The sequence below is a fragment of the Dermacentor andersoni genome, chromosome 1 (genome assembly GCF_023375885.2).
Source record: "Dermacentor andersoni chromosome 1, qqDerAnde1_hic_scaffold, whole genome shotgun sequence".
In the NCBI taxonomy this organism is placed as follows: Eukaryota; Metazoa; Arthropoda; class Arachnida; order Ixodida; family Ixodidae; genus Dermacentor; species Dermacentor andersoni.
The window spans coordinates 20,517,293-20,539,317 of record NC_092814.1 but is presented as its reverse complement, the minus strand read 5'-3'; the positions used below and the strand labels follow the sequence as shown (position 1 = coordinate 20,539,317).

Below are 22,025 nucleotides of genomic sequence, written 5' to 3'. Positions count from 1 at the left end.
CCTCACTAAGCCCTGCCAGGCTCTTTCCCCTTTTATACTGCTGCCTAGTTCCTTACAGTAGTTTGCACTAGAAAGCACATCATCACTTTGAAACACTACACAAAAGCAATAGGTTAAAAATCCTGCCTCAGGAAGAAAAACATCAGTAACAAACAATTTTGAGGCTGATTCCCACGTTAGGGGCTTCGACTTAAGCCATCGGCGTTACCGTTGAGACTCCCCTTTTTGTAACGCACCTCAAAGGAATGTTGTAGCAAAGCTAGGCTCCAGCGCAGGAGGCGGCCATTTGTGGAAGAGATGGTCTGCAGCCATTGGAGAGGGCAGTGATCCGTCTCGAAGCAGGCGAAGCGGAGAACGCAGCGAGCGACCGTACACTAGCTCAGCTGGCGAAAACCCCGTAGCCGCATGCGGCGCGGTCCTCAATGCAAACATCACCCCAGGCAGACACAGCTCCCAGTCAGTTTGATGTTCAAAACACAATGCTCTCAACACGCGCTTCATGACGGAGTGGAGCTTCTCAACGGAATTCGACTGGGGGTGGTGCACTGAGCTGTGTAACAGCTTTACCCCGCACCTTTCGAGAAAGGCTGTCGTCAAAGCGCTAGTAAACACTGTGCCCTGATCTGACTGGATTTCCTCAGGAAAACCAACTCGCGCAAATATGGACAGTAGTGCATTGACTATCTCAACTGAGCTTAGTTCTTTAAGCGGCACTGCTTCAGGGAACTTTGTCGCTGGGCAGATCACAGTCAAAATGTGTCTGTACCCCGTGGCTGTTACCGGCAGAGGTCCCACTGTATCAATAACGAGCCGTCTGAAAGGCTCCGTAATGATAGGTACCAACTTCAACGGCGCCCTCGATTTGCCCCTGGTTTGTCCACCCGCTGACAGGTGTCGCATGTCTTCACAAAGTGGTCTGCGTCCCGAAAACACCCTGGCCAATAGTACTCTTGCAAGAGACGGTCCTTAGTTTTCTTAACTCCTAGGTGTCCGGACCACGAACCCCCATGCGACAAGCGCAACAGATCCTGACGATAGCATTGAGGCACGATCAGCTGATCGAACTCCACTCCCCTGCGGTCTAGATACTTCCGGTACAGGACACCACCTCTTTCCACAAAGCGAGCATTTTTCTTGGCGATACCTTCCTTGACAATGCAGCGTATGTTTTCTAGGCTGCCATCCTTCTTTTGCTCGGCTATCAAAGCCGCCCGGCTGACTTTTAGCAACCTATTAAGTCCGTCTGACGTAGGCGCAATGAGCAAATCTGCAGATAGCTCTTCTAACTTTCCCGCATCGGGAATTTCCTCTCCAGTATCTGGTGCCTTTAACGCTACAGGCTCAATTTTATTCAGTTCGGACGTGCTCTGAATATCAGCTTGCTGCACCTCTGACCCTTTCTCATTGTTCGACAACGTCGGCCCCGCAACTACTACCTTTGCAGCGAGCTCCCGAACCTTCGATCTGGTTAAGGCCTGAACGCTAGCCTCACCAAACAAAAGCCCCTTCTCGCGCAGGAGGTGATCGGACCTGTTCGAAAATAGGTACGGGTACTGGGGGGGCAGCATAGATGACACTGCCGCCTCCGTCTCAAGTGCTCCGAAAGGTCCTTCAATAAGCACTTTTGCTACGGGCAGACACACGCTATGAGCTTCCACGGCTTGCTTGATCCATGCACACTCGCCCGTGAACATATCGGGTTCTACGTAAGAGGGGTGAACTACATCCATCGTAGCTGCGGAATCGCGAAGCACTCGGCACTCTTTCCCGTTCACGAGGAGGTCTCGCATGTAAGGCTCGAGAAGCTTCATGTTCTCGTCAGTGCTGCATAATGACAAAAACACGACTTTTGTTTTTGTTTCAGGACACTGCGCCGAAAAGTGACCCGGCTTCTGACACGTATAACACACGCGCACTTGCCTCGTCTCGAACCGCTTTCTGCGTTCGGCTTCGGCTGCCGCCGTCTCCTTACGTTCGGTCGGACTGCTTTCACTCGCATCCGCACTACGTCTGTCCCCCTTTGCTCTCATGGACGTGAACTTTGGCCTCTCAAACTTGGAGCCAAATTCACCCTTTTGACCGTCCTTAGCTCCGCGAGCCCGACGCGTCACAAACTCCTCGGCTAGCTCAGCGGCTCGAGCCACCGTACTAACGTCTGGCCTATCCAAGACCCAGTACCGCACGATCTCAGGTAACCGACTATAAAACTGTTCTAGCCCGAAACACTGCAGAACTTTCTCGTGGTCACCAAACGCTTTCTCTTCTTTGAGCCACTCCTCCATGTTTGACATAAGCCTGTACGCAAACTCTGTATATGACTCACTTCTGCCTTTCTCGTTTTCCCGAAACTTCCGACGGAAAGCCTCCGCTGACAGCCTGTACTTTTTTAGCAGACTCGATTTCACTTTGTCGAAATCCTCTGCCTCCTCTCTATTCAAGCGAGCGACTACGTCGGCCGCCTCGCCGGGTAACAAAGTGAGCAAGCGCTGTGGCCACGTTTCCCGAGAGAACCCCTGCTTCTCGCACGTTCGCTCAAAGTTAACCAGGAACAAACCAATGTCTTCTCCAAGCTTAAACGGCCGCATCAGGTCAGTCATTTTGAACGATACTCGTTCTCCTGCACCGGGTGCCTGACTTCCATTACGAGCGCGTTCCATCTCTACCTCGAGACGCTTCATTTCCAAAGCGTGGTCGCGCTCTTCTTTTTCTTTCTCTTTTTGTTCTTTTCGTTCGCGCTCCTGTCTTTTTGCCGTCTCCCTCTCCTCAATGGTCTCAAGGCATTCCGACAGCTCGTCATCCTCAGCTTCTAACTCAAGAATAGCCCTTAGCAGTTCTGGTTTTCTGAGTTTGTCTGAGACATCCAGACCCAACTCTCTTGCAAGCTCCAGCAATTTCGGTTTGCGCAACGACTTCAAATCCATGGCTGCTCTGAATGCTGCTTTCTCTACTGCCTTCTATTGTCTTGCCACAAACTAACCCGGCAGCAACGACAACCACAATTACCAGCTCTGTTTCTGACACTAACAAAAGCCTGGCAAAACTCAGTAGAAGAAAGTCCCGCACTCACCAAACCTCGCAGCCAAGAATACAGCGCAGTCGTTCCGCTGCAGGCAACCAGTCATCACACAGGGCTCGTTGCACTGCTCCCGGATGGTCGTTATGCTGCTCAGCATACAGTCAACCGCATCTCTTCGCTGCTGGCCTCCGTTGTCGCGATCTCACCGCTGGCAACCAGCTGTTGGAATCGCACCGCTGGCACGAGTTGTTGGAACCTCAGTGCTGATGCCCGTTATTGCAAATGGGTCGCAAGCCCCAAGGGTAGCGTTGGCCTGGCGGCCTGGGGCACTGGAAGCATCCGAAGGTCCCGGCAAAGCATGAGTCGACTGGTAACAGAACAACTGGTTTATTCTAACATCGCAAAAGAGCGCGCGGTCAGGTCGACCGAAGTGGAGAGACGGGAGAGCACGTAACTCAACGGATGAAATCGGAGCCTCCCTCTTGGCGTCCGGGGGCAGCTGCTCTTATACTTTCGCAGTTGAGGGCAAGAAGGAAGGCCTCGTGACGAGACCACGTGACGGCGGGTACGGACAGACTGAGAGACACGTTGAGACGAGTGTAGTGACGCATCGCGAACCCGGCGCCGATCAGACCTCCTCGCTTCACACTTGGGGAGCTCCTCTCCCCGGCTGCCGCGCTTTGACAAGCGTGGGCACACACACACACACGCACACACGAAGACACGTGGCACTGAAACACGCCTGGACGCGCTTGGCGGGGAGACTGCGGGAGCTCCGAACGGGCCAAATTGTCCGCCGCTTTGAACGAAGCTCCGGCGTCCGTTGCATCCGCGCCGGCTATACCGCGCGTTGTAGGCGAAACGTAACAATGCACATTGTGCTGGTAATAACAAGAAATTATAGATAACAAGAAATGCACCCATGGCCTCTCCCATTATAAAATTTCAAGTAACTTTTTTGTAATAGAGCAACACACTGAGCTAAGTCTGTAAACAAATTGTATACTGCGCTGATGGTCTAAAAAAAACAATGAAATTAATCTTATTGTCGCAATTCTTCTTTTTTTTTTTCTTTCTTTGTACTGCCCGATTATTCATAGTTTGCACGTGCATCACTTCTGGTCCATTCTGCGAGCATGTCCACCGTTGCCAGGTATCCTGGTGTATCTGGCTGCTCAAGCTGCTGTATTTTTGTTGTTGACCTGAGGTTCCTGCTCGCATCGGCATATTCTACACAATTTACGGCTGCCGCACAAGAAGTGACTGCCATGAAGTCAGACTACGCTGAACTAGGCATATATAGGTCTTCACTGTTTCCGAAAAGCAATAACAGGGCAGCGCGCACACACTATGGTGTCGGAAAAAAGTCGGTGCCTGTGGCTAATGCAGGTATCGTTTCCAGAGCACGTATCACTTCTTTCCTAATTTTAGTAATAGATTCATGGTTGAGGGCAGTGCAAGGGTCCAAAATGAAGATAACAATATGACATACGTGGTGCCTGCTTGTGCCATATTTGTTACCTCGCATTCTTCATCTTCATCCCTTGCCCTGCCACCAACCATGAATCTAAACTAACTTGCCCAATTTTCTACTCTTCTGAACATATTGAAATATTAAAGCAAATTTTGACGATCTGGCTCATGTCCTGCCAGTGCAGTCATGGCCAAACACATTGTGAGCACAAAAGATTTGCGCATATTTAGAAGTTTTGGGGCACGATGGCAGGCACGATTTTGTATGGGTTCATGGTGTTGTACATTTAGAATTTTTCTCTACATTGAGCCCACATCTGCCCACAAGCCTGTCTGTGTGCAAAGGGCAAAATTTGAGTCTTCTAGCTTTTGCTGTCCCACAGCTCCTAAGGCGAGGACCATAAACGTGTTGCGCGTGTGCATCCAGGCAAACGGCAAACTTGTAGCGATATAAGCAAGGTGGCTAACAATGGATGGTCACAACAGGCAACAGATGTGACATCGCATGCAAACTATGTATGCAGACATTTTTTCAGCATTGTCCGTGTCTGAAAAATCGGTCGGCGTCTGTAAATATGCCCACAGTCTGCTGCCTGTGCTTTCGTTATCTTGCATAGCAGTCTGAACACAGTTAGAGGATTCAGTGAGTAGCCATAAGCCTGCATCGTGTAAGGGCCAGTAAAAAAGCGTGGGCCTTACATGAATAATTACAGTACATGTAAAGTTCAAAAATTCTTTAGTGCAGTTTTAGTGAGTTTACAGCTGCCTATTTGCAAAGCTTTAAGGCTTTCGTGTGCTTCGATTTTTGCAGCCGGATACAACAACCTGGAAGTTGCAGAGTTGTTACTTGAAAATGGTGCAGATGTCAATGCACAGGACAAAGGAGGCCTGATTCCACTTCATAATGCATCTTCTTATGGGGTACGTGCCTAGTTAGCTGAATGTGATGAAATGCAGTGGCAAGATTGTGTGTGTTCACTGCATGCATGTGTTTGATCATTGATCATTTGCTGGCATGGCATGCAGATACAGTAGAACCTCATAGATACGATCCCGTTCCGTACAATTTCTCAGCACCAACATTTGTAATCAAGAACACAAGAATTACCCAGTACAGAATGACAGAAAGCTCAGCTAGTTGGTAAGGATTCATCATGCAAAAAAGAGGTGAGGCGTGCAGATAGGACACAAAAGTAGAGAAGTGGACAACACGAATGCCGTTGTCCGGCGTTCGTGTTGTCCACTTCTCTACTCTTGTGTCCTGTCTGCACGCCTCACCTCTTTTTTGCATAATTACCTAGTGCAGTTATGCTTGTTTTTTGCTGGTTCATATGTGCCCGGAAAGCACAATCCTTCGGCACCAATGTTCAGTATATCGCCAAACGTTTTCTACTCATTAAATCCCATGTAAGCAAAAAAAAAGGTGCGAGGCACACAGATCGAGAACAGTAGTCACTTGCTGCAGCAGCTTTCCTCCGATACCCACCTGCTTGTCTCACATGAAAACGCCGGCGCGCACTCAGTTTCCTATTCCGGTACCAGCAAATCTCCTCCCGGGTCGTCAGAGGCCACATCAAATCATCTGTTTCATCAAATCATCATCTGTTTCAAAGTGCCCAGGCCATAGGGCTGTTGGAAGCGTACTGCATGCTTTTAATTGGCGATAACCCAAACACGCTGCCTGTTCCCTGCTGCAGGCGGTGTGCATTGAGTGTCATGTTTCGCTCTAGCAGCATTGTAGGCGTTGTATTCTCGCGTTGCTCACCAACTCGATTTCGTTTCGGTTTCCTATCACTGCCATAAAACACTAAGCAATAGGAAAATGAAATTGTGCGTCTTGGGTCACACGGGCCCCACCAGCTCCACGCCACAATGCGCCACACACACAGAAGCTGCTGAGCCCAGCCGAACTCAAGGAGTGTAAATACAAGCTTGCCAAAGCCACAAAATCAATATGCGTCTCAGACCCCACTAGCTCGACGTGCATCGACATCTCGTGCTGCAACGATTCGCATGATGCTTCACTTTACGTAGATATGAACTACATTTATTTGTCAAATTTTTTAGTGACTTCGGTTCGTATGTTATCACGGTTAGTATGTTTTTTCTCACATTTTTTTCCCAAAACCTATGCACGAGGTCCTACTGTTACTTTTTGGGAACATGGTGGCATATGTGATTGAATGCCATGAAAGGGGTTTTTGATTGCAAAAAGATGGTTGGCCACAGTAATTATTAAAAGCATGCTAAAGGAGTAACTGATCTTGTGCTTGCTTAAAAGGGGACACAGGCCTCAAAGTCCTAAAAAATATTGCAAAAAAATGATTCAGTAGCCGCCCTTTACGGCGAACTCGAAGGGACCATGAAAATTTTTTTGTCTTATCGGAAGTTCATCTTAGAAGAATAATTGGGAACATGACCAGGTGCATCCAAATATCTTACTTCACAACAGTAAATGAAGTGAACTTAAAACGGGGGGAAAATGACATAAAAAGCATTTATTTAGCTGAACTTAATAGAAAACTGTTTTCAAGTGGTGCTCTTGCTTGGTTTAATCCAGTCTGTGGTGAACGTTTGGCGCTTCTGTGCAAATCGGCGAGCAGCCACAAAGGATGTCATCACATCTACTGACCTTAAAAATCCTTCTGTGTTTTTGTGCTGCCGGAAGAAGTTCACTAGGGAGTTCAAATAGGCATCTGCTGCCTCATAGGTCATCGGTACAGGCTCCGAGCTATTGAAAGTACGAAGGAGCGTGTTGACCGCGTGCTTTGACCGCGTGCTGAGCACGCGGTCAAAGCAACACAATCTGGATGAAAGTCTAGGTGACTTTGACTGAAGTGGGGAAGAAGAAATGAGGCGAAGCGTCACGAAGGAGGAAGGTAAGCGGAAGCACGCTGGGTTGACCTCCTCTGGCAGTTGCTACAGGTTTCGTTTGCGATACAGACGTACCAGGTTTGTCGTGTGATAACATCGGCCTCGTGCGCCGTACGCTGCGTGTACGAGTGAAAGCGTGCGATGGTGAGCCGACAATGGCCGCTCAATCTCGCATGCGCAGAAGAGGAAAGGAGGGGGAGGGGGGAGCGCACTGTTTTCTGTCGTGTGCAGGGCATTAGGAGGGCAGGGGAGGAAGGGGGGCGTTGTACTTCAGCGGCATGCGGTCGTGGGGGCTTTATCTCGAACTCGAACGCGATTGGCTTAGGGGACACAGTCTAGGTGGGCCAATGGCTCGTAGCTTTGCATGCACTGCACTCTCACTACTCAGTTTGTGTTGAAGCGACAGATAGCGTGAAGGTCACTTTGCTCGCTGCTGCTGCCACAATTCCTGGTGCCAGCATTTTGACAACGAGCGTCCACGGTCATCGGGTGTGATGTGTTCATGCTTGCCTGTGCGCGCTGAGCCTACGCATTAACCTAGTTAGTAAGCGAATGTTTACAAGGGGGCATTCTACTCCGGTGGCTCCTCCTCTTGCTTTTGCCTCTGTCTACGGACGATGTGTGCCACAGGCCTCCAGCAGGATGCTGTGGCGCATTGAGGCATTCTAGCCTCTGGGATCAGTGGCGGTAACTCCGAATGTTCATCTTAACCAAACAGCACGTCTGAGGTGGTTTGTCCTAAGCGGATTTTTTTTGCATTCAGTCTATGGAAAACTAAACAAACGTTCCCATGTTGTTCGTTATATGCGAGAATTCAGCTTGACTGAGTTTGTCTTAACGAGAGTTCACCGTATATAGAAGAATGTTCAAAGTATGTAGCTGTTGTTTCATTTGTCTGCCAAGTTTTTTTAATCTGGAATAAGCATTTTAGCCATGATACATACTCGTATTGGCCAATTTCATGCCAAAATCAATGCGAAAAAGAGCACATTTTTTTCACAACATGCTGCTGCAGTTCTGTGCTCAGTCTGGGAGCCACCTTGGTCTCATTTGAAAGAGTGATCTTGTTTAATTTTTCATCATTGCTGCTCAGTTTCAGCCATTCATTGAGAGTAGTAAATTAATTAAAGTATATAATATTACATTTGTTTACCATTGTCTGCGGAACATGCGTGGCACAACGCTCAGTGGTGTCACCTGCTGGGCAAACCAGCCTGCATGCTGATGAAAAGCTGAGACACCATTTCCCTGTGGTCGTGATTGACAAGTATGTGATGATGGCTGCTTGAGCATGAAAGCTCCATTCACGTGGTAAATTCAGCAAGAAGATAAAATTCTGTGGTTGATACTTTTAAAGGCCATTGCTTTTGGCCAAAATGAGAAAGCAGTCTATGCACCAAATGCTCAATTTGACGAAGCTGTTGACACTGGCATAGGGCCAGCGAATTGTCTAGCATGCAAAGCCATCAATGACAGCAGCGACATTTGCTGAAACACAGAGTGAATCTGCAGCCCTCCGGTATGGGACAAAGCATTGAGCCAAATATAAGCTGCAGGAAACTGCATCAAAGCAAGAAACACGATTGTTTTAATCATGGCATAGGCATGGTGGATTGCTCACTTGACAAGACATGGCTCATAATTGTGAACTTTGATTCACTAAACCAGTTCACTAATTGTGAAATGCGCAAGAAAATAGCCTTGCTGTCAAACTTGATCTTGTATGTTTTGACTACGGAGACTGCATGGTGCTCATGAGGGCAAGTGGTAACCTTGGGTTGCTGTCTGCGACAATCGCTTTCGGCAATGCTGTCACCTTGGCCATGCCTTGGCCACCGGTCTGATTTGCTGGTCGCAGAATACGTCCCCAGATGGTGAGCCGTTTTGTAGTGAATCTGAACATGCAACACAGAGTACTTGGAACCAGCACCCGCCAGAGTGAATTCTCCTGGTGTGGGTTCGATTCCTGATAGCTGCATTTGGATGGTGCATAAATAGTAATGTATACCTCAACATTAACTTAGAGCTTTCCACTCTCATAGCCCTGGTGTTGCTTTGGGACCTTCATCCATAGCCAGCACTGTGTGATTGTGCCTCCTCCCATAACCTACAGGAAGGAGCTCATGGAGCTCGAGCAGTGATGACCAGTGTATGCACTCGGTTCGCAAGCCACACAGTGAAATGAAAATAAGAAAGAGTGGCAACATTATTGTGCTGGCTACAAGCAGAGCCCAAAGAAAGATGACCCATCGCATGAAGCTTGGAGGGCCAGCCATTTGTGCCAAAACACACTGACAACAAGGCTAGAGAGATGGAAGCTGGTCCTGTAATTCTTGAGGGGACCCTTAACCCTTTAAGGGTCGGTATTTTTCGCCATATGCGACCATCATCATCATCATCAGCCTGGTTACGCCCACTGCAGGGCCAAGGCCTCTCCCATACTTCTCCAACTGCCCCGGTCATGTGCTAATTGTGGCCATGTTGACCCTCCAAACTTCCTAATCTCACCTGCCCACCTAACTTTCTGTCGCCCCCTGCTACGCTTCCCTTCCCTCGGAATTTTCCCTCGGAATTCCCTCGGAATTTTCCACCGGATTTAAATTTTCCACCGGATTTAAAATTTTCCACCGGATTTTAAAAAAAAATCTGCGTGTTGATAAAATTGCATAAACAGGCCTGGAGTGTGGCCTGATCCCGGTGACCAGAACCGGTAACGCACTCCCTCACCAGAGCAGGATTGGCCACCCTGGTGCAGTACTTGGCCACAACCTCCTATATGAACACAACAATCATATGCGACCGCCCAGAGTCAATTTTTTTTATTGCAAATTCCAATTCTTCTTAGGGACTTATTTCGAAAAAAATTTACCATAATTTTTCTAGGGTGACTGTAAAGTGAGACAAAAATATTTTGCGTTAGTATATATGTACTCTTTATTCATGAATAACAACAATAAAAAAAAGCAAATAAACTTCTAAGAATTAAAATTTTGATGCATTGTTATACACATAGTTCAAGGCTTTGAAAATGCGCACACGAGAATATTTCGCAAGACTCAAATGTTCCTGCTCTTACACTAATATGTACATCCATAGCATAATCGAACTGCTTAGGTGTGCGCACTCAAGAAAACTGTGTAGTTGTGTGCCTGTCAAAAAAGCAAAACGTGTGACAAACTTCTGCTAATCTTCACCTTATCCCTAATCAGAGGCAATTAGTTCTCGCGAGTGTAAAAAAATAATAATAATAATAATAAGCAACAGAAACTCATGCACGGCGGCATCCTTCCTATGCGCATCCCTGTGAGCACTAAACGAGCGAGAAATAAGCGGTCACCGATTGAGCAATTAGTAGTAAGATAGCCATCAGTTTTGCAAGCTCAAGAAACCCAAACCGCCCGCGGAACAAACCCAAACCGCCGCCCACCCATGCGAGCAGTAGTATATAGACGCGCGGGAGCAAACCAGCTCTAAAACAAACCATGCAACGAAAGCCGAGAGAGGGAGGCGCGCGAAAGAAATTCCCTGTATTCCCACATAGTGGCAGCACATGACAGAAAAGAAAAGGTTAGGAAATTGACGCGCTTTTTAAATGTACAGATGGCGCGTAAATATATGGCATCGACCATTTTTGGACTTGTTCGCAGTGCCGTATATTTACGTCATTGACCCTGAAAGGATTAAGAAGAATGGCCAGCTCTGCAGGATTTTTCATTCCGTATCACTTTACAACCAACACTAGGGCATCTAGTGCATCATGTACATCACACAAGCCATCCAGATGCTGTGATCCTGCCATGAGCCCAGACTGGTATGTTCTGGCAATAATTCTTTTTTTTTTCTGAACCACCCGAGGCTCAAAGGACCTTCTGAGACGAGCAGCATGTATCAGTGATCCAGATCTGCCGTCGAGTGGGCTGACTCACTCTTGTAACAGTCATCATCAATTCCACCCTCCACATGCCCACCCCTCACGTAATATCCCATAGTGGGATCCTTGAGGTATTAATAAGTAAAACAAAAAATAAAATGGCCTTCAGCATGCAACAGTGCTGTCTGATGGTGACAGTTTCACTTTTCTTGCCTTGCAAGAGGCTCATATGTATGGGTATACCAAGAAAGATTACCACAGCTACCTTAGTCCTACATAGTAAAAGTGGAAAGATGCTGATCAAGAAAAGGGTCAGGCAAGAAGACATAATCTCTCCAATGCTATTCAGTGGATGCATAGAAGTTTTTAATCTCTGGGGCACTACGGAGGATTAGAGAGAGTGAGGATCAACAGCAAATATCGGCAACCTGTGGCTTGCAGATGACATTGTCCTGTGCAGCAATGCTGGAGATCTTGCAACGAATGACTGAAGACCTTAGCCAACAAAGTGTAAGAGTAGGGTTAAAGATTCATATGCAGAAGACAAAGGGTAATGTTCTATAGCCTGGCAAGAGAACGAGAATTAGTGATTGGTAGTCAGCCTCTGCCATTTGTTAAGAGTATGTTTATTTAGGCCAATTACTCACAAGCAGCCCTTATCATCGAGAAGAAAATTTACAGAAGAATAAAAATGGGTTAACGTACATACAGCAAGCATTGCCAAGTTACAACCAGCAGCTTACCACTATCCTTGAAAAGAAAAGTGTACAATCATTGCATTCTACTCAGAATAACACATGGGGCACAAATTTGTTAGTTAAAGAAGCTTGAGAAAAAGTTAAGGGCCATGCAACGAGTGATGAAATGAAAAATGTTGGGCGTAAGCTTAAGAGACAAGACAACAGTGGTGAGGATTGGAGAGCAAATGGAGGTAGCCGATCAGTGTTGCCAAAATTTTTTGAAGCATGTTGCTAAAGAAAGAGAAAAAAGTCCCTAAATTTCTTATAACATTTGTTGCAATGTTGCTGAAATTGTCGCTAAAACTTCTCTAAATTTTGTATAAAATAGGTGTTTTTGAACACTGATACAGTGAACTCTTGATATAATGAACTTCAGGGGACCACTGTAAATTGTTCGTTATTCTTAAAGATCGTTATAGTGAAAGCCCCAAAATTAACCACTCCGCCCATCAACCCATCAATTCATAAGTTGTCACCATATGAGCCATTCACTAAAACGTCGCGGTTTGTTCTCGGCAACCGCTGTTGCTATTTTCAATAGATTCCGCCGCCAGGCACTGTCCAAGCACCGTGCAAAACAGACGCTCACACCGCCTCGAAACCACCAACAAAAAGGTAGCTCCACGTCGCCTCCAAAGCATTTCAGCACGCGTGTAGCCAGTATGGGAGCAGAAAGAAGTGCAAAAGGAAGAGGCGTGCGCAGGAAGAAGGATGAAAGAAAGAAGAGACACGCCTCTGTTGCTAGGTGACACTTTTCTAGGCGGAGCATGCGCTCGCAAAATCTGATGCATCGTCACCTGTGCTTGCCCGTGTTCTTGTTTTCTTGGGCACTGTCTCAGGTTTTCCAAACCCATGCACCGCGACGTCTGCACTGTGCGCCTTGTCGTCTGCTAGCCTACTGTTTCGGCTGGCGTGAAGGTTACACGGAAATCTAAGAATCCCCAGAATTTGGAATATTAGTTTGTAGTACGAGGGGGTGTTAATATTACAGGGAAACTGAATAGTGATCGTTATTCTGAAAAGTTCAGTTTTCTGAAGTTCGTAGTACTGAAATATTTTTACATTGAAACTATAAGAAGTCAGCAGGGCATTTCTGAAAAGTTCGTTAATGTGGTATTAGTAGTAATGAGGTTTTACTATATAAGCTAACAGGGTGTAAATAATTTACCAAAGTGTTTCACGTTTGTCCTGGCCCCACGTGGGTAATAACTAAACAATATATTTACCAGCAGTGTGTAGTAGGGCTTTCATTTTGCTAATATACTTGCATAAAAAGAGACAATGACACCAGAAATTGGACATTTACTGACAGATTGTGAGGTAACAAAGGCAGCGCAATTCAAAAGAACACCAGTAATCTGAACTTTTTAGCAGGCAGAAGCACATAGTTCACATTATCCCTGCAAATTTTCTTTTTCTCGGCGCTCTTCAAAGGAGACCTAAATTCTGCAACAGACACTTGGTCGCATTTTAACAACGGTGATGGCAATTAGGTGACCTTATTTCAAGTCGAATGTTATGCTTCCTCCACATTGATCTATCTGAAAGCTACACACAGTTTCAATTTGTCCAAAAGCCGTGAGGTTCACATGAACAAGTCCAGCTGCTCCAATATCTGCGCATTTGTAGTCAATCTGTCCTATTATTCGCCTGCTGCATTCTAAATCTCACCGTAGCATTTAGTGCAATAGGTTTTGATAAATTTATCTACTGCAACTGCTGCAAGTATGCACCAATCGAAACTGCAGTAAACCCTCGTTATAACAAAGTGAATCAGACGGCAAAAAGATTCTATATGTGCAGTATTTCGATAAAAGCAACTACGCCATAAAAGCTAAAAAGTAGAGCTGAAATAGCACAACTTTACAGAAGTTTAATATGGATGTCACAAAATTTCTCGGTTGCTATTGGCTCCTTTGCGCAAACTGCACGAGGGAGCCAATAGGGTCTTGGTTCGGGCGACTTTTGGCACGCTGAGCGGCATGGAGTAACATTTGTGTGTTCCATTCCTCACTGCTTCCACAGTGCCGTGGTGCCTTGCCGCCGATAATCTGTGGTGCAGCATGGAGGAAAAGGGTGCAACGATGGAGAGAGTTGCTTCCTCACTTGGCATAAATAAGCCCCCTCAATAAAACTAAAGGTAGTGACATTTTGATGTGAAAGCGTCAAATGACCCGTAGAGCAAAAAAGCCGGCGGCATCTGTAGGAATGGAACATTCCATTTGCACTTGTGACGCTGTCTCGCGCTTGCTGGCTCGGGCCTCGACGGAGCAGAGCAGGCGAAAGGGGACACCTGCTGCTGTGGTATTGCATAAGGGCAGAGGGTATCACCACATCACCCTCACTTTCGCTTTCGGAAGCCTGTGTTATACGCATATTCCTTGCCTGCGGAAGCTCTCGCTTGCGTTCTAACTGTGCCTTGGTAAGATCAAATTAAAACGCACCAAGCGTCTCAATGCACTCGCTTGCCCACGAAGAGTTTGTAACTTGAAGAACCGGTCAGGGGCTTTCAATTGGACATTAATGCTTTTCCATTTGCAACTCATAAGTGCTTAGATGTCCTTGCATATATATATATATTTTTTTTATGCGAAGCATATTACTAGAGCTCAACCCAGCTCCTCAGGCGCGGCGGTGTCGCCTTCAATACCACGTGACACCGTGACGTCACGACAGAGGAGAAACGGGGCTCCAACTCGCACCGTCGCTCGCGGCGTCGCGGCGGTATATAAGCAGCTGCGCTTGTTTCTAGGTGGCTTTGGCTCAACTCTTGCAAGATGGGCTGGGTGGGAATCGAACCAGGGTCTCCGGAGTGTGAGACGGAGACGCTACCACTGAGCCACGAGTACGATGCTTCAAAGCGGTACAAAAGCGCCTCTAGTGAATGCAGTGTTACCTTAGAAACGAGCTGTTTCTAAGGCTCAGGCGTGCGTCGCTTGCTCAGGCGCACATTTCGTTGCCGCGCCGAACTCTGCGTTGCTCGACGCTCACCGCGTCCAATGCGGGGCGCATAGTCGCTGCGCCGTAGCCCATTGTCTTACACCCCTTGGCAGGTCGACGGGAATGCTGTCGCGTTCCACTCTTGAAGGCGAAGCAGAGTAACGCATGAGTTGTTTCTTCGTCTAGCCGAACCAAATATAGCCAAGCAACAGCAGTTCACCAGGCTAAACAGTGGTTCAACAACTAAAATAAAGGCTAGTATGCTTCGCATCCTGGGCTTAACCTTAGCTAAGCCACAGCCATTTTTTTTTATGTTGCCACCCGAGCCAGCGAGTGATGGCAAAGAAAAGGTCTGGGGCGTGTCTGTGTCTCCCTGTTAGTAGTGAAGCAAAGTCACGTGGTTGTACTCGCTCCGTTTCCACAGAAACACTCAAGTGTCTGTGGGCTGCCTACTGCCCCCTTTTCTTTCTTGGTCTTATTGTTTTGACTTTCACTGGCGCCATGACAGTTGCTCTTGATCACGGTGAATGATAGTGGTGATTGTGGATCCGGCAATCATGACAATCGGTGTGCTGTGCAGCGTGATAGCCACGATCAAAAAAAGTCACAGTTTCACCCGAAAGGCGAAGCAACGATTGCGACAGCAAATCATTAAACAGCTATATGAAGTAAGGTTAGTATTTTTATCAGGTGCATAAACTGCTGTAAGCATTCGCTTACTAACTACATTAACAAGCACGCTTTCAACCGCACACAGGGAAACACGAAAACATCTCAATCAATGGCTGCAGACACTTGCTGTCAGAGCGCTGGCGTGATCAAGAGTGGCAGCAGCAGCGAGTGAATTTCCCTTCGTGCTGTCTTTCACTTCAACGCAAACCAGGTGCACGAGAACGCAGCGCACACAAAGAAATCTGCTATCTGGAGTCACCTGCCTTCGAACCCATCGCAGGTTGCCTCCAAGATAGGGCGCAGGTGGCCAGCATATGCTCAGCCAGTGCAGCCGGAGTAGAAGAGATGGGCACTAACCTGCCCTGACCTTTCCCCACTCGCCCCTTGCACCTTCCTCTCTTGCACGCACGAGATGCCACCGCATCAAGCCACCATCTTTCTCAGCTCACCCTCCCAAGCTTTCCCTTGCACCTACAGCACACGGCGCGCAGCCACGATGTTATTGCCCTTGGGCTTTATACAGAACTTCAAAGCGTTGACGACAGCGGAAATTCACCTGAAGTGTCCATGTAATCGCTATTTCAATAAAAGAACAAACTGAAAGGGCTAGCAGGGAGGTATAGCGTGTGTTGCAAGAAGGAGAGGCCAGGAGAAGAAGAATATCGCTACCTTTAGTTCAACGGGCTTAGGCGTGAAAGGCGCCGAGCACAGCTATGAGTATGCCCCCACTCGCCGCTCACAACATGTGAGCTCAGCATAGAGGAAAAGGGTGGACAGGCTGTTCGGTTTTGCGCATTTTCCATTGTCCGGTTTACAGCCAACTGTGTTGACTGATGAAACTCTTGGCTTTCTTTACGTGCCAGCTCTATGCCTTTCGCAATGTTGCATGCACTTGTGAACGTTAAGGTTCTCTTATTCAGCAACTCCACTTGCGTTGCTTTGTCACGCAGCCCGGCTACTAAACAATCCTGAAGTGCGTCATCAAGGAAAGTTCCAAAGTCTCGTGATGCCTCTAAATGCCTGAGCTCTATGGAAAATGCTGTCATAGATTCTCCTTGCTGGAAATGGGAGTTAAACTTAAATAGTTCTGCAATAACCAATGGCTTTGGAGCGTAATGCGCCCTCAGTACTTCTACCAGCTGCTCATAGATATTGCTTTCAGGCTTTTGTGGTTCCACAAGTGTTTTTCAACGTCTGATAAGCTTTCTTCCCTATTGCCGTGATTAATGTAGAAACCTTCAGGTTGTCGCTCACGTCAGAGGCCTTTAGGAAATGCGCAAACCTTTCCATGTAGGATACAAAGTCCTCGTCACCGTCCTCGGTGAACTGATCGAACCTTCCAAGCACTGCCATTCCAAAACGCCACGGCGAAGCATGCTGGATTCTTCAAACCCGCCGTGGTTGCTCAGTGGCTATGGCTGTTGAGCACAAAGTTGCGGGATCAAATCCCGGCCACGGCGGCCGCATTTCGATGGGGGCGGAATGCGAAAACACCCGTGTACTTGGATTTAGGTGCACGTTAAAGAACCCCAGGTGGTCAAAATTTCCGGAGTCCTCCACTACGGCGTGCCTCATAATCAGAAAGTGGTTTTGGCACGTAAAAGCCCATAATTTAATCTTTTTTTGGATTCTTCAGTTCACCATGTTCTGCCAACTGACACCATCCCATTCTCGTCGCCATTATGTTGTGACCGCCGCGGGAGCTGCCAAAGTCAGAGCAATGGAAAAACTGTTCATTCTTTCTGTGATGGCCTAGCTTGCTGAATGAACAGTTTTTCGTTGCTCTGACTTTGGCATTGCCCGCCGCAGTCACAACACAGGCGGCATGATGTTGTAGCTGGTGATGGAGAGGGTCGCTCTGCTCGCCCGGTGCGGAACGCTTTGTTGGCACAAAAGGGGCAGAGTGCTGCCGTGAGTGTATACGTGACCCTTGGCAGTTCACTCTAAGCGGAGCAGCTTATTGGTATGGTTCGAGTAATACGGTTTAAATGTATAGTGGGGACTGCGAAAAATTGAGAATAAAGCGATTATTCGACTAAAGCAGCTCCGTTATGACGAAGGTTTACTGTATTTAGTGAAAGTGCGGAACCTGGAGCGTTAAAATCCACTCAAATTGATTTCATGAAAAACATTTTTAAATGCTTTTTGTGAGCACACTGTGCAGCCTGTGAAGGGCACCATACCATGAGGCACAGTGTGAAGGCCACCGATGAGAAGGCAACCATTGCTTGATCATGGTCAAAGAGTGCAAGTATCGTAAAGGCAATTTCGGCCGCTCAATTGTAGCTTTTGAATATTGAAGTGAGTTCTAGCCATTTTCAAACAACATTCCTAACTTCAATCTCACTAAAATGTTGCAAATTGTTCTTCGCATCGCTACATATTTGCTAAATAGAAAAATTTGTTGCTTCACAGGCTAAAAAGTTCTTGAATCTAGTGACAAAATGAATAAAATGGCAACACTGTAGCGCATTCTACTTGTCATTAAAAAGAAGAAGAAAATGGATCTGAGCAAGCCATGGGACGTGCATAGTAATGTGATAGCCTATTAGAGTTACATAATGGCTGCTAATAGAAGAAGCAGTCAAGGACAGCAGAGAAATTAGTAAATTTGCAGGCATAAGATAAGGTCAGTTGAAACAAGACAGGGGTGATTAGAGATTGCTTGGAGAGGCCTTCATCCTGCAGTGAACGCACACAGGTTGTCAATGATGACCAAGAAAGATTGTGTGAATCATGCTGAGGAGCATATGAGCTGAGCCCTACACAACTTGATTGCAAAACACAAGGAGCCTGAGAACCTCATGCTACGATTGTGCAGTCAAATCTCACAAAGGAGCTGTAGAGGCTATGTAAAAGACTGTGATGGCTGCATACTGCCACCTTAATCAAATTAAGTCTCCAATCATAGTCGCTGCTCAACAGGCCCAGACTCCTGTTGGCAGCAAAGTGCAGTGAAATGCACGAGGGAGCATACTCCCAAGCATAAATACAACCTCTCACCTCATGTATCTATTGAGTGCCTATCAAAAAGGAAGCTCCTTGAGCAGTACACAAGAGTAAAACTCAAGACAGCAATGAAAGTTTGCACTCACTAATGTAGTCATTTGCCTAAAGAATGCTATACATCCCTATTTAGTGTGGAAACAGCTGTGACAGGACCATTGATGCAATTCAATGCAGGCAATAGAAGAATATTTGTAGACATTCTAATAAAGCTTGCATTGAACCCTAGGCCCGAGGAGCATCAAAAAACCAACGGAGAAAGATGAGCCGAGCGAGTGAATCTGCTCGCAAGCATGCTGCAGCCAACAATATGAAAAGGTCATTAGAAACAACATTTGGACGCCAACAAGTAATCGGACCATATTCCTTGTGATTTTAATATGGCTCATTCTTCACCTTATTCCTCATCTCTTGAGGATAATGAAAAATTCTCCAGATCCCATGCACAGTGGGAACTGTGATGGCTTCCATCACACTGTCTGTTGCTCTCACGGGGCAGGTAGGATTTAAAGTAGAATGATTGAATAAATGAAAGCTTGTTATAAGGTGCTGCTAGGTTAAGGAACCCTTGGTCCAGGGCAACACGGTGAACTTTCCAGACATTTCACAATTGGTCATGCTGTGTCTTGGCGAGAATGAGCCAGTCTGGTGTTGGGGAGAATCGAAGACTGGAGGAAGGTGGGAGGGGGATGACATACCCATAGGACGTGGTGCTGGTCTGGGTAAGCTTTGCGGTTGGGGTACTCCAGGTGAGGCCCTGATTGTCCTCTAATGCAGTACTGGCAGATGAGACTTGGCAGTGTATTGTGCCCTCCGTAAGAGCGTGACATGCTCTCCGATTGAGGTTGGGTTCTGTGGGAATTATGAAAGTTCATATTTTCCCACGCTCCTGCGCGATCCCTGGAAGCGAGGAGAGCAGACACCTTTTTTCCTCCCTTCCTGTGTGGATGCCTGATGGCTTTCCCCACGGTTCCCCACGGTGGCACAACGCTCATGCAGTTCCATTTTCACACGTAGACGGTCACGTGGACGTGAAGCCACCCACGTGAAGCCCCGCACCCATTGGACTGTGCAAAGAACAAGACAGGGTTGTCGAAGCCAGCACGGCCGGCAAACACCGAAGAAGAGAAAACTGCAAGCCGCGACTACCCGTCAAACGTCTCGGTCGTAACTAGCCTGCTTCCAAGCAAATCCTTTAGTCTCAGTAAACATTGTTGTGCTTGTTATTCAACAGTGTGCTGTGCTTCTGCTTGTCCCGGTATCGCAGAAGCCCAGCCGTACAAGGTGAGCAATAGAGAGTTGGCTGTCAATCCTACGCCTTACGCATGAAGGTGGTTTGAGAAAGCCCCCGTCTACAGTATGAACATGGGAATTTGGTGCAGTCGAAGTGGAATTTGCTCAGGGTTGGGTGCAGTGGCGTTGTCGGGATCATATGAGGACCGGGGATAAAGTGGGGGTATGTTCTCAGAAATATGAAACATAACACTTGACATTTAACATGTATGCACACCCATTACACAAACCTGGTCACTTGCACCTCCCAATCAAGTCATTGTTCTTTGGGGTTACGTTAAGCTATACAAACACCCTTTGATAAGTATGGACCACTGTGCACTCTCCAAACTCATCCATGCTAATGTTACAGCTGTTCTTGGCTGTTTGAGACATCAGAGGCTAAGAAGTTTAGGCCCAGACCTGAGTGTGCAGTGTGTTAAGATCATCTAATCAAGTCAACGTCTTTGATTATACAGTTTCGCAGTTTGCTCGACGAGATGTACGGCGACATGCCAACCCATGGGAAGATGGGAAAAAAATCTTGTCTTGTAAGGGGCACCTCACACTTCCTTATGACTTGTCTAATATTGTAAGTGCTGTGTGTATCTTGGACATGCAACACTTGGGCAGATGTATTTTCAATGATGAAAGAAGGGCAAATAAGGAAACCAGTAAGTCAGCAGCAGTGTTGAAGGGCTCCTTTTAGTTTGGATACTATTGTGATATGGATAATGCTAATCGGAGTAAATAATATCAAGCTGTGTGGCTGCACATTTAAGTTTTGTGCAATAAACCATAATGCCATCTGTCGGGCACTGTTTACTCAGTGATGGCAGTAGAGGGCGGTGATGGCGTCTCCAACGTCGCCACTCCCCACTCGAGGGTGGGCGATTTGAATTGCGCTAAAGGCATGCGGACCCTTCAGAGGCGATTTTCTCTTGAACTGACTCTTTTCTTGGCACGAACTAATTGCTACAAGGTTTCTGGAATGGTATTTTAACAGTGCACATTGACTTAATAATTGCCTTTAGTGTCCCTTTACATAGAGCATGCATATTCTAATTTAGACTGAATAATAGTGCGGGAAGGTATTAATTTCACAGAGTGGGAAACAAACATAAGCTCTACAGGAGATAACCAGGGGTGCAATTGGCTCTGTTAATAACGTTTTCATTAAATGGCCACATCAACGGATATCCCATGGTTACAAATGACTTACTTTGGCAATTGATCATGTTATTTGTGAAGGTAAGGACGTTTATTGGCATTTAATGGCATGAAGAGTTGATTAGGGTGTCTACCAACTGGGAAAACCAGGAATTCTCAGGGATTTTGAATAGTCTGGAAATACTCGGGGAAAACTCGGGGAATTTGTGCTTGTATCAGGGAAAATTGGGTGTAATTTTTTTTAAAGAGAACGAAAGTCGCGGTATTGCTGGCTCGAGTAACAGAGGAATCGTGAAGAATCTACTTTGACGTCGTGTCGTCGGCTGAAGGAGCTGCCAGTGTACAGTCAACGACCGCCTTTCCGGACGCCCGATAATTATTCGGACAGCTTTGCGGCACCATCACCTACCCCAAAGAGTCAGTGTATAAGAACATCTGAAATTCCGAACTCAAGAATCCTTCGCCGTCCGATTTTCCGGACTTTTTGCCGTGACCGCAGGTCAGAAATCGCATTAATCAAAACCACCACTGCCGCCAATTTTACTACCTCGCCGCCTCGAACTGGCTCTCTCGCACGCAGATCCGCTAGCAGCAGTAGCCACCACCGCGGCAACACTAGGCCTAGCTGCTTCGACGTTCGCTACCGAGCTTCTTGCTATTCAATGCAGTGTTTTTCATTAAAACAATTCGCCGCTGTCAGCAATGTCATCGGCTCCGCCTTTGTGATCCTCGTAATTGTCTTCTAAGCTCATAAAGCACGACGCGTTGCATAATGCCGGTTCCCGAAAGTCAGCTTTGCCTCACTACAATAGTACTACGCGGTGAAGCATAACAAGTGTGGAAAGGGGCAATAGTCACGGTCACGGTGCAAGAATACTCAGGTGTTGACACTGCGCCCGCTGGAGCGTCCCGATTATGCTCGGCCGCGGAGGAGTGCGCCTTGCAGTTCGGCTGCGAGCCGACAGATGGCGCCGCTGTCAGCGGGCCCAGT

The 22,025-nt window shown here is 47.1% G+C and overlaps 1 protein-coding gene and 1 pseudogene across 2 annotated transcripts in view; one reads left to right on the top strand and one right to left on the bottom strand.

Annotated features, from left to right (window-relative positions):
• Tnks (tankyrase) overlaps positions 1–22,025 on the top strand; it is a 357,580-nt gene that overhangs the window by 233,453 nt on the left and 102,102 nt on the right. For both annotated transcript variants that reach the window (XM_050193320.2, XM_055061240.1), the window contains one exon: positions 5,301–5,410. In XM_050193320.2, coding sequence (XP_050049277.1) covers positions 5,301–5,410 — 110 coding nt within the window. The remainder of the gene's footprint in view (positions 1–5,300; positions 5,411–22,025) is intronic.
• Positions 9,096–16,939, bottom strand: LOC140215319 (uncharacterized; annotated as a pseudogene).